This window comes from Neomonachus schauinslandi, chromosome 10 (assembly GCF_002201575.2).
Source record: "Neomonachus schauinslandi chromosome 10, ASM220157v2, whole genome shotgun sequence".
NCBI lineage: Eukaryota > Metazoa > Chordata > Mammalia > Carnivora > Phocidae > Neomonachus > Neomonachus schauinslandi.
Genome location: NC_058412.1, coordinates 29,078,435 through 29,092,075, shown reverse-complemented (window position 1 = coordinate 29,092,075; position 13,641 = coordinate 29,078,435). Strand labels below are relative to the sequence as shown.

Sequence of the window (13,641 nt, the reverse complement as noted above, 5' to 3'; positions counted from 1 at the left end):
TGTGCAAAGAAATTTCCCACGATGAGGGAAATGGGCTGGAACAGGGCTTGGGAAAGGCCAATCTAGGAAGCCTTGGGCTCCTCTCCATTGAACAGGAAGAGAGGTAGTGAATGCAGGCAACCAAGACCTAAGGAAAAGCCTCAGGATAGCAGAAGAAGGGGTGCTGAGTGAAGGCAGTGGGGACAGCAAACTGCCTTTTGATGGTTGCAGGCTTTCCTCCAGCCATCAGGACTCCTGGGCTCATGGAAACATGATAAACATGCCACGCTTGAGTCAAGGGTCTTATTTCCCATTCTATTTCACTGCATTGACCTTTGGATGCTAATTAAGCTTGAAGTGAATGGAACTGAAATGTATATATTCTTCTACCGTAAAGTATTGAGATAAGCATATTGGCGGCAGTAAAAATAAAGATCACACGGTTCTCAATGCAAATTTGCAACATTTGCCCCAAACAATTAGTTTTGGCCCTATAATAAATTCATCTGCAACTGGTAACAGCATGAAGCAGACATTATGCCTGAGGAAATAAAAAACAAACAAGCACACACTGGTAGAAGCTTATCCAACATGAGACATTCGCCAGGGACTCATTAGACTCAACAAGGCTTACCTTCACACACAGGGCAGCACTCGCCAGGCACTTTGACGGGGTTCATGCAGCTCTGTCCGCAGGCCGTTGCCACGCAGTGGGGCTCTCCGTTGATGCACTGGCAGAACGTGCAGTCGTCTTCCCGCCACCGGTCCCCGTGGGCGCGGATCTGCCCATTGGCATAGCAGCCAGCAGGGTTATTAAAAGGATACACTGGATCTAGATTAAAAAGGTGAGTTCCAAGTAAGATGGAGGGCATTCTAAGTCTTAGCTCTGCCTGCACCTGGAGACATTTTTTCCCAGGTTCTGGTCATCGGCAGTTCTTTTCCAGCTGTGATCAGCAGAAGCTCGGGTTGCATCAAGTGTCTCCCGGGGGACGTGCAAAAGCAGCTGTCATCCTGAATTTGTGTCCACCCATCCTCACCCTGCAGACGGGGCAGGGGATCTGTGGCATAAAAACCAACGGGCAGGTGTTACCACTTCATAAAGTAGCAAAACTCTGTGGACAGAGTTGTGGGCTGGTAATTACAAGATGCAGGTCCATTTTAGGCTCTTGACAAGGTCTTCTGAGTTGTCAATTTTAATGTTTATTATACTTCAATTTCACCACCTATAAGGTGGAAAAATAATGCCCCCATCCAACTCAGAGGGATACTGTGGCTTCTTGGATAACTGAACTCTATCTCAGGGTGCCTGGAGATCCACGTGGACAGCACGTGGACACGGGTGAGATGTACTGCAGGCACTTGGCTGTGGCCTTGTTTACGACAAAGGCTGGTCTAGACATACCGTGGGTCAGGGCTTGTGCCCTGGAGGGAAGGCTGGGAACCCAGGCCATTTTTCTCCCCGTGAGCTGGGGATCAAAAGTAGCCAAGGCTACTGTAAACAACAAAAAATGTTTTCTGACATTACTGACCAGGACATAAATACTGCATACAAAATCCCCAAGTACCATTATGATGAGAGCCACCAGAGAAACCACTCAAACTTTCTTTTTCAGAAACACGTAAAATCTGGCTTCAAAAAGGGCTGCTGAGCTGGGAGGAAAGTCCAGGCAGTTACGAGTTTGGTCCTCTCTAGTCTAAAGAAGTAATGGCATTATAAGAAAGTCAGAACGCCGAAAGTTAAAATAATGCAGTCACAGCTTTAGAAAGTCAGTCCGCCAGAAATGGAAGCAGCCAAAAGACCTGAGCTAGATAAGACTTTGTAAATTTCTTTATAAAAAATATTACACTGCATACTTCATTTCTACTCTGAGCCTGGATCTGAATTCCAGGAAGTGAGACATAACCGGATCCGTGCCCAGACAACTCATTATGATTATTACACAGAGGTTCCTATCTATGTTTTTACACCACCAACTGCTACATAGTTTCAGCGACTATTACAAACTGGGGCCAGCTAGGCAACACATCTTTTGGGAAGGTTAAAAGTTTGATGTGATTTTTTAAAAAAATTAATCCCCAATGACACCTAAAAAGTGAACCACCTTTCTCCCATGTTGGCTAAAATAACTGCTAACATGGGAAAGAATTTCCCTGTTATAAACAGTTGTTTAATGTCAGGAATGTAGTTTGTATACTTTAAACATTTTCAGATCTTCAGTATTATGTGGTAAATATAGCTCGGACATTGAACAGGATTTTAGGAAAACAGAAAAAGGTATGGAACGTGGCATGACATTTTGTCCTCCTGTTTCCTGGGAGCAGATAAAGGCAGGGTGAACATCAGACACAAGAGTGACATGTCTGATTCCAGACAGAAGGTCTGTGACCCAGTCAGTCAGGACCAAGAAGGATCACATGACCCTCCTTTCTGGGGAACCAGTGTGATGTGGTCACAGGAGAGATACAGTCAGGTGTGGGGGTAGCATTCCTGGTTTCATTATAAACTCAGACAAATGCTGCTACTTTTCTTTTCTTTTTTATTTATTCATGAGAGACAGAGAGAGAGGCAGAGGGAGAAGCAGGCTCCCAAGGAGCAGGGAGCCCGATGCGGTACTCGATCCCAGGATGCTGGGATCATGACCTGAGCCGAAGGCAGACGCTTAACCATCTGAGCCACCCAGGCGCCCTGCTTCTACTTTTCTGAACTCCCGTTTCCTAAGCCTTAAAATGGGTGGGTTGTAGTGAGTGGATATCCAGAATTATTATTCTGAAATGTTTATTATTTACAAATATCAGAGATGGGAGGATAAAGCCTGTTGGAGGAACAGGAAACTCTTAGTTCCTGGAGGGGTGAGGGGATATAGAGAAAGCAGGCTGCTGAGAACCTTCAACCCAGGACCACACCTGACACTTGGCTGGGCCATATGTCACCACCATGCCACACAGCCCACCCTTGCCAACACACGTTTTCAGAGTGGGGAGGGCAGCGAGTCCTGATCCTCCCTAGAGGAGTTTGGGTGTGGAAAGGAGGCAGGACAAGCTCCTCTCTGAGCTGCCTGGCTGAGATGGTCAGTGATTAGGGCTGGCTTGTTCTAGCCAAGCAATCTAAGGAAAGTGGGGGGTGAACTCTGACGTCAGGGTGAAAGGAACTTCCCCAGAACTTACTGAGGAACTGCTAGAACCACAGGGGAGTAACCGACATCACTTGCAGGAACTCTCACGTTGACCTGTGTAAACAGGTGGCTCACTTTCTACACCCAGGGCATAACTTCCCTTGGGGAGAGGTTTTCACACAGCCTTCCTGGCATTATCGAAGTCCGAAAAGATGGATCACGAATGTCATAAAAAGGGAACTTCTTCAATATTCCACTATTTTTGGATGAGACTGCTTTGGGTGGATTTTGATATTAAAACTCTGAGCCATGTATATGCTTATTAATCTTTAATCAGCACCTTTTCTTACCTTCACACACGGGACAGCACTCCCCTTCGGGCACATAGTACCTCTCGCAGTTCAGCTCTCCGCACTGGGCAGTGAAGCAGATGGAAACACCCCCTTGGCATCGACAGAACCGACAGTTGTCCATTCGAAACATATCCCCATCGTTATATTCCACGTTGTTGAATACACAGGCTGGCTTTGTTTCTGAAAGGAGTTAAAAGCAAACAAGGCACATTCAAACTCATTTCTGAGTGGTGTCCTTTTGTGTTTCCAACAGCCTCAAGAAAATTCTGACAGCAGAAGGTTAAAATTTGATAGAAATGTACTAAACTCAATATGATTGTTTTAAATAACAGAAGCAATAAGGCAATGCAAAATAAAGTAAAATTCAAAAAGTCACATAGCTCTCCTCTTTGCCCCAAGAAATTGAAATTCTCCTTAACAAAGCCTACACTGCTTTACCCCTCTCCAAACAAAGGTAACCCTTCGACCATTAAACTCACATATCTGAAATGTGATTTAAAGATATTACATTTGTTTTGTTAGAGAATGCTCTGCCTTAAATAAATGATCTTGCCTCCACACTAGGTTTTGTTCTGCCTCAAAAAAATTATTTAGGTCTTTTTGGAGATGATATTTTTGTGTTCTTCCAGTGTTCTTTCCTAAATTTTTTTTTCTCTCTATCTGGCTCAATAATCTATAATTCTAATAGTACTTGGACTTCAACAAAACACCATTCCACTTCTTGGAAACAACCTAAATGTCTATGAACTGATGTTAAGGACAAAATGTGGTATATCCATACAACGAAATACTTCTTGACCATAAACGGATGAAGTTCTGATATATGCTATAACATTAATGAACCTTGAAAACATTATGCTAATTAAAGGAAGCCAAACAAAAAACCCAGGTTATTATATGATTCTATTTACATGAAATGCCCATAATAGGCACATCTATAGAGGCAAAAATTAGATTAGTTGTTGCTTAAGACTGAGGGCTTTGGGGGCAAATGGAGAGTGACTGCTAATGAGTTGGGAACTTTTGTAGGGATTCATGAGCGTTCTAAAATTGACTGTGATGATTACACAACCCTGTGAATATACTAAAAACTGCTGAATTGTACAACTTAACTTGGTGAATTGCATGATACGTGTCTCAATAAAGCTAGCAACATAAAAATACTCCCAAGTTGAAGAAAGTTCTCCTGAGCTGATGTACCCTATTTAATAAGGTGGGGAAAACTGGATTATGATACATGCATCTCTCATGGGCTTCTCTATCCCAACATCATTTAATATGTCACCTTGCATGTTCACAATTTTTAGAGACTTTCACTGCATTTTAATTGGAATATATTTGCACTTGATCTGTATTTAAGGACAATGACTTTCTCATTTGATTTTTATAACAGTCCAGTGGAGAAGACAGAGCAAGTGTTACTATCCATTTCTTGCACGCTCTGCAGTGAGGTAAAGCAGTGCACTCTAACGAAATGCTGAGCACCCGCTCAAAGTGAAGGAAAAAATGTATAAACCCATCAATATTAATTACTTGGTTGCATTAATCAGCCACATCTACCATCTGCATGAAGCTACAAATCTCAGTGCAAGATCTGAAGAGGTGAGGAGGGAAAAGTCTGGCTATGAATAACGCTGCTTCAGATGAACCTGTCTTTATCGGGGGGTGTGCAGACGCTTAAGCGGGAGGGGAGAGGGTGAATGAAGGACTTGGCAGTTAGATTTCACTAGCTAATACACTGAGAGCAAGGGGGTGGAATACAGAGGGATGAGGAGTCCCCAAAAACCCAGCCTAGAAAACAATCAGCTCTTTAGGATAACAATAATTTAAAAAACCCCACATAACATAATGAAATCCCTGTTTGATATTGAGAGAAATTTATAGAGGCTCTTCAGGAAAATACATGATAAGAAGGATGGCACTGGTCTTTGGGGAGCAATGACCAGTTACTTCCCTGCCTGCAGGGGATAGATGTGAATCTCAGAACAGTGTGGAGATGACCACTACCTCTCTAAGAGGACAACTTAAGTGGTTGTGGAAAAGAAAAATACTACAAAGAAATAATCTATGTAATTTGTACTTCTCAATACAGAGATGCATAAAAGTGTCTTTTTAGCTATTTTTGTGTATGTTTTGTGTCTGCCCAATTAAATTTTATATTTCTAAGTTCTGGAATCTTCTCTTCCCTCTTTATAATAAAGTCCAGAATTCCTGAAAAAGAACCTTGAAGTATAGATGGTTAATAACCTTTACTGCCTGCCAAATTACACTGATTGGCAGATGTGATAGGTATATTATTGAAGGAAAAGACTAAAACATAGAACTTTATATCAAATGTGAAAGTGGAAGAAAAATCTAAACAGATACACTTCTGTTGCTTTTTCTCTTCAATCTCTCAGTAGGAAAAGGCCAATACCTTGCCTCTGGTCTCATTTTACTGTGGGTGAGCTGTGTAGGAAGCCCAGTGGGTAGACAGCATAAGCCAAAAGAGAGAAACTACACGTCAGATGGGAAAGGTCTGAAAAGTTCTCCCTATGTCAACAGCAAACAGATGGATCACAAAAACAGCGTACATGCGATTCTAAACACCTGAAGAGGAAAAAGCCCTTGTCCATGGGGGGAAGAGGTGTGTGCGCTAGAGTGCACCCAACAGATCTATTTAGGGAACAACCCTTATAAAGGATTGCAAAAAGTGGTATCACTCTTAAGTAAGATCAGCTTGATAAGGCTCCAGGAACACAGTGGGTGCTCAATAAGTGCACAATGAGGAGTATTTCTTTCAAAGAGCAGTATTCTCTTCATTACTGCAGAAGTAAATATTATGTCTCTAGAAACATTACTGAGCATTATTGCTATACAAAGGGTTCTCAGTAGATGTTTTTGCACTAATTTCCGTATTAAAAGACTGCAGGTAAGTTTTCTGTGCCAAAATTTTACACAAAGAGCAAGCCAACCTTGGGTATGGCTCTCCCATGACTGATGAACTTCCCATGCTGAAAGAGTCAGTTATTGGCTATGACACTCGAACCAAGATGTTCTGCTTTACTCAGATGTTTGTACATATACATACACAACTGATCACATATCTAAAGCAACCAAATGATCACTTCCATATTCTATGCTTGAGATTTCAAATCTAAACTCCTCCAGGAATGAGAAGGGTGGGCTCGTGTAAGGGTGTATTAGAGCAAAATGGAGAACATGTGCCCATCTAAAAGTAAAGGCCATTGCTCAGTTCCAGCTGACGGATGATGAAACTTTTGTTTGTGGGCCCAAACAGACACAGTACTGAAGGGGACTCCAGACTGCTTCACTACTGCTGTGGAGGTCATACCTCCAGCTGATGACCTTGATGACTTCTAAGTTTCCATGAAAGGAGCTCAATCATACCACCTGTTCCTTTGGTTTCTAAACAGCCCTGTCCTTCAGCCAATACCTCATAGGTCCTCCTTTTGGCTCTCATCAGAGAATGCAGTCACAAACTGCCTCGATCTGGTCTGCAACTCTCCAGTCCCACCACCAAAACCAAACCAAACCAAACCAAACCAAACTGAAAAGAGAATAATATTTATGGAGAATATTCTATCTATTCCTCCAGGCTAATGTTTTCAAAACTCAGGGGTTCTCAAATTCTCTGTGAACATTTTTCATCTTGTGTTTTCACTTTAATGCTTGTTTTAAAACACACACACACACACACACACACACACAGATCACCTCAATGGCAGCTTAGGAACTGAGTGCTAGCCTGCTATCTCCATTTCTACATGTGAGGTTAGTTATGTTAACATTCAACTCACTGTCTCCTGAAGGGGAGGGGGGCTTCTAGAGCTATTCCTACATTTTTGGGAGTTTTCAAAATCCAAGAGACAATGCTCTGGTCATCTAGGTTCCAGCTGTGTGTCACACTGATCTCTGAGAACTACTTTCATGGAGTTGCATTTTAATATTTTGCTTCTGCTTTCTGTTGAGACCGGAAACCTGTGTCTGGACTGGTGGTATGAAAGTAACTCAGGACAGAACGACTGCATCATCTAGAGCTTTTCAAATTTCCAGGTGAGAAGAGAGCTGCCCCCTCCAAGGAGGTTTCCTTCCCCTAAAAATAAGAATTGCGTATCTGACTCTTATCTTCTTTTTTCACTTTGATGGCCAGGAGGTCGGGGGCCTGGCTAACGTTTAGCCTTGGCAATTATACAGACAGACAGACACAGCCTATGTACCTGTGGGCACTTTCTTTTTCGTTTTCACTTTCAACTTTTACATACCACTCTATGGTTCCCTCTTTTCTCATTAATATTTCAGCATTCTGTTACTTGTTTTTGCTATAAAGTTACCTGAAATCTCTTGTGGATAAGCAGAGCTTTATAAATATACAGACCTCTGCCTTTCTAAGTGATAACAATGAGTTTTTGATATGTAATACCCTCTAACGATGACCTTACGACAATAGTAAGATTTTCCCAGGCACACAGATGTGTGTGTGTGTGTGTGTGTGCATATGTGTGTGTATGTATGTATATCTCAAAAGAAGTAAAATATAGACTTGGAGATAGAATGTCTTTACACATTATTGTTATTCCTTGATTATGAATCTTCATAGCATTAACGTTTCTAGTCTCGTCTACAACTCAATGACTAAGATAGTAATAGAGACACTAAATAGGACAATAAATAAAGCAAAGATGACCCAAGTTTGTGGTGTCAAGAAAGAGGCACCCCCAGAAACAGTGCGAGTATCAGCTCTGTCATCTCTGCATTTTCTCATGGCAGATGGCAAGTCCTATTCCTGGACTCAGAGCTCTATAAAAAGTGAGGCTATAAACGGGAGCAGGCCCCAAAGATTCATCCGAGGCCCCTGAGGTGGGGTGCAGTCCTTAGCTGTCTGAATTACACCACGCCGGGGTGAGATGTGAAGTCAGTGTCCTGATAAGAAGGGTATGACAATGGATTTCTATAATCGAGATGCAAGGAAAGAAGAAACGCACTCCTCTTCCTCACCCTGAGGACATAAGAGCAAATTGTATTACTAGCGGTGGTATTTCCAGGGGACAAATGACTTTCAAGATTAATGTTTCAGGAAGGGCAGTAAAAGATGGAGGATTCCCACAAAGTAACCCCTCTGTGGGCTGGTATTTAATAGCCACCTCTAGAGGGAACTAAGATGACATGAATCTGCTCACTCACTCCCCCAAGAAAGCCTGGGTGCCTTCTGTGAGGCAGACAACATGTTCCTACCCACAGACACAAGGACAGACTCTCTGCCCTCTGGCGGTTCAGATGTGAGAATCAGACACAGACATGAGAGCACCTGGCAGAGTAAGGGGTCCTGGAAGGAAGCGCATCTGAGATGCTGGGAGCACAGGGGACGCAGCGACTATTGGTCTCAAGCGGTAGGAGTTAAATACCCACAGAATGTCACCTACAAATACACCTTGCAGCAGTATCAGAGAAAAAGCTGGGCCATTTGCTGGTGTTTAACACACACGACTATAGGTGAGGAGAAGCACTGAGCGCAGACTTCTGCCCTTTGCCTTGTATCCGTGAGGTCTGAGTCAGGAAGCTCATCTCACCTTCTCTATCCCCTCGGAAATATCCAGAACCGTGTTTGTGGATGTGAACAGGAGGTGGGTACCCCCAAATAAAGACCATTTGCTCTTGAGGCACCACGGTAACTGCTTCCCATATAAAACCTCATCTAAGTGACTGTTATTCACTCCATTTGACAGATATGGAAACTGAGGCCCCGGGAGACCAAGAGGCACCCGAAGTTACACAGCTGGTAAGCAGAGGAACCAATTCTCAAAGCGAGATCATTCGGTTCCAGTCTATGTTCTCTCGACTCCGAAGCCATACCACAAGTGTTTCCTCCAAGCAAAACAAAAGGACAGGCGGCCACTGCACTCAAAACTACGGGACGCAATGAAACAGGACTCAATTTGAATTTTCTTGGGGAAGAGGGCAGGCTTGAGAGAGGGTAGAAATTCTTCTGAATTCTGGTGTCTTAGAGGTAGCAGTTACTATGGGGGTTTCTGCACGTGTGATTTTGTTGGATTTGTCCAAATGCATCTTCATTTTCCTTGTGTCTAGGTATTGACTCAACAGGGCTAGAATTATTGACATTTCACTTGCTTGACTTTTATCCTTTGTTTTCCTTCTGAAAATTCTGAGGGAGGGATAGGTCTTAGGTTCTTCTCCCTTCTAGCATCTAAATTCAATCAGCCCCATGTCACCAAACACCGAGCCCTCTTGTGAAAGGTGAAAGGGAGGGGCAGGCGGATTCTATTTGAAGGGATCTTGTGACTGAAGAATGCTTTTTCTGGGCCACAAGGCTCAAGCTGAAAGCAGGCCAATATGAAGGACCCAGCACTGGTCAAAGACGTGCTCTCTAAGTAGGAAAATACTCCGCTAGATGAGCAATGCCTCTCCTGTCTCAGGCTGTGGTAGCTTCGGTGTGGTGTTCGTCCTACAGACAGGCTCCTGACAGCAGCAGCAGGATGATTACAGGCTCCATGATCCTTTTCGTGAAATTCTAACATTTTTGCACTACTGAAACACAGCAGAATATGACAGCTACATGAAATCCGGGCCTCCACCTCCGAAATCCTCTTTCTGATGGATGGAACGAGGGTCCCCTTTCCTCACTGCCTTTGCTGCACTGTGGGATCTCAAGCAAACCTTCTTTCTTGAGGGAGTTGCTCTGAGCCCCCGAGTATATGCCCTGCCTTACAAAAGGCAGAAGCGGCCAGATGGAACCCTCCCCTCCTCCTGCACGAATGTACACTCTCTGAGAACAAGAGAAACCCCACGTACCATTAACACATTCAAAGACATCACAGCACTTTCCAGGTGTTCCATCTCCACGAGAGACTATGCGAGGAGTGGATCCCACCTCACACACGGGGAAACCACATAAGCCAGAGAGACACTCGCATCTGAAACCAAAGAAAAGGGAAGGAAAACCCCATGAATAAACAACAACATAGAAGTCGGGAGCCCACAAGGTGGCAGGGGCTGTGGCACGAGCTTGTCTGTAGGACGCTGTCCTGGGTATCTGGGGTCACGGGGAAATGAGGAGTGGGTGCTAACATTAATTTGCATTCCCAATAACTGAGGCTCATCTCCTTAATATACACCTGTATTTTTAATTTTAACCATTTTCACATATTCCTAAAATGCATTATGTCATTTCTTACTTAACCAGACCAGCATAACCTGCATTCTCTTGATGATGCGGGGCCGTGTTTACGTGCATACATTATGGTGTTATCCATAAACCAGTGACGCTCGCAAGGGCTCACGTGGAAGGGGTGCTCTGTGTTGCTGCTTTGTTGCTGTTGACCTTTTGGTGTTTTTCAGACATTCTTCTGACCCTTCTTTCAGCTACTAAGTAAGTATCTTTTGAGTCCCTATTTGCCAGTGTGACTGTGTCTGGGAGGACCCTCATCTTTAGCCACCTTAATTTATAATTGTGTATCACAGAAGAAACAGACTCTGATGGAAGACCGCGGAGCTCTTTATCAAGGGCACAATCTTCGGTCAGTGGACTTTGTGACAGCTATGTGAAAGCTGAAAGTCTTAATTTGGGGCATCTTTTAAGCTACTACATGTCCATTTATCTCTACATGCATGAACGAGGTGTTCCTTGAACTGCAAGCTCGCTCTGCTGGCTCTCACCCTTCCTTAACTTCAACTCTGCTGGGAAACCAGCCTAAACAGAGAAAAGTCAGAGTGGTGGGTATTCATGAGAGGAGAACAAAATGTGTCAACTGCCTGCTGATGATCTGTTACAAGGAACTAGGCAGGAAATGAGAAGCTCAGGGCAGCAGGGTGTCAGGATATAAATGAAATAAAAGGAAGGAGCAGCTAGACTCCAGCCGGGGCGGGCTGGAAGTGGGGATCAGAGGGCGGAGAGGATGACTCAAGGAGTTCCTGGGTTGACAGGAGTGAAAGCAAGGCATCCTAAAAAGAGACATCCTTGCAGGAAGTATGTGGGTATTTGGGTACAGTGCAGGTCAAGATCAGGGGAGGGTAACATTCCCAGCAGGGAAGAACTGGTAACACACTCATTAATTTTGGTTTTGTTCCCCACTCCCTTAATTGTTTTGTTCTCCTATTGTTCTTTGGGTGTTTAACAAAATATGCATGTAGTCCACAAGTACCTCAATAATCAGGCCCAGAGATCTAGTTACATTTATAGTTAAGCATACAATAAAAAAGGAAACAAACTTCAATTAAAATTTGCACCAAAGACCATGCAAGTCACTGGAAAGGTGTGAACAACCCCTCTCGAGGTGGGCCCTTTCAGCCTTCTTCCCAGTGGGGCGATGGTTATGCTGGGCACCTGGGAGAAGAGGGGGTTAGATAATTAAGGTTTTGCTGCAACCGGTGTTTCTTCCTATGGTTTAAGATAAACATTTGCCTTTTCTATGTGGGCAGATCTGTATTCCCATAAGACAATCACCTTACAGGGCTGGGTAAAGATGAACTGGGTTTTTAGTTCCTGCAAAGGTTATCCCATAGTCTTTCCTTTGTATGTGCCTTGTCACTGCAGTTTCAGGCAGATAATCCTATCCCTGTGATGTTACAGTAATGATATATCAAGTGTATTCTTGATCCTTTGTACAACTTCAACTCTTCGGTCTCTACAGATCAATGGGGCTAGGGGATTGAGAGGCCACGCCCTGATCCTGATATCTGCATGTGATTATAATGAAAGCAGCCTGCAAGAAGAGCTGACTAACCTTTTCTTCCACATCTTCTGGGATCCATCTTCCTCCCTGTTTCAGTGAATAATTCTAAATCAAACACCAGCGAGTATACAATGAACCAAAAAAATACCTCTTCAGATATCCTTCAGCCCTTCAGTGACCTGTCCTGCACACGTATGGGCACTTATGTGCCAGGCTGTCTGCTAGGCTGTCAGAAACCCCACCAAGCTGAAAACTGTAACGGAGTCTGCCGTATGGCTTCTTTTTTCTCCTTTTACATCTGACCTGTTTCTCAACATTTAGATCTCTCCCTTGCTTTTGTAGAGATTCACAAAGGTTGTTTACGGTATGTTACAGAAGGTCTGAAACTGCGCACAACTGCCTAGTAACCCACTTAGCAAAGGAAAACCCTTGATGCAGAATTTTTGCTTCTAAACCCAGAATGACTACATGTTCAAGTTCCGAGGATTCAGGTGTCCTTGTTTTTGCTGGCTGGTTGGCTCCCAGCTCCTTTCCCCTTCTGGACTAGCCCCTTGGCAACCCTTCCTCACTTCTTGCTGTCTTTTGTCTTCTCACAGCTTCCCCTGAACCGAAGATGAACAGGTGTTGAAGACCATCAGCACCTTAATAAAGAAGGAACTTACTAAGAAACCAGAAAGGGCGAAAACCTGGGCTCACATCAGGTATCTATCAAGCAGCTAGCTACCTATTAGGTTGAAACTTCAGGGAAACTGTCATTTTCTTGTAGGTCAAAAATAGTCAAAGAGCAATTTCCTATAGTTCCACATAATACAACTCACATGGATTATGTTTTGACAGGTGGGTTTACACTCACGAACGGGGGACTCACCAGGACCCTTATCTGCCACGGAAATTTATTATGTCTACAAATTATGTGAGTCCAGTGTAGTTTTAAAAAATTCTTTAATAAGATTACCGTAGATTCCCTGGTTTACCTACACTGGAGGTAGCTATTCTTCCCTTTTACAGATGGGAACAGTGAGGCACACAGACTCCACAACTGACCTGAAAATAAATAAGGTTTCCTGCCCTGTATTTTCCACTAGAAGAGACTAGATTCTCTTCTAGCGAATCATGAAGAGGAAATGCTGAATTACAAAACAACTGAAACATGCAAACTGTTCTTCTGTCCTTACTACCTTTTCTCTTCATTTTTATTCTTTCTCTGTCCCTTCTCCCCAGTCTTCCTCCTGCCCTTTACCCCAGTGCCTAGAGAAAGAGCAAACAAGAAAATGGAGAAAACATGTGGAGCAGCAGCAGAGGAAACAGAATGACATACGAGAAAGAGATGCTCATGACATCGATGTCAACACTTACCCTCACTTCTAAATCCCCCCCCCCCCCCGACCAATTTCCATGTTCTCACCTGGCCTCCCCTCCCCTGGGTCTCTCCTTGCCCCTCACACCCATCCTATGGCCCAGTTCCTGTATTTCCGACATCAAAAGTCTTCAGCTGCTCCTCATTTA

General features: G+C 43.7%; 1 protein-coding gene across 4 annotated transcripts in view; it reads right to left on the bottom strand.

Moving 5' to 3' along the window:
- The window catches only part of CRIM1 (cysteine rich transmembrane BMP regulator 1), a 186,798-nt gene that overhangs the window by 69,017 nt on the left and 104,140 nt on the right, over positions 1-13,641 (bottom strand). For all 4 annotated transcript variants that reach the window (XM_021697804.2, XM_021697801.2, XM_021697802.2 and 1 more), the window contains exons 5-7: positions 10,256-10,377; positions 3,443-3,625; positions 614-811 (exon numbers count right to left, since the gene is read on the bottom strand). In XM_021697804.2, the coding sequence (XP_021553479.1) occupies positions 614-811; positions 3,443-3,625; positions 10,256-10,377 (503 nt within the window). The remainder of the gene's footprint in view (positions 1-613; positions 812-3,442; positions 3,626-10,255; positions 10,378-13,641) is intronic.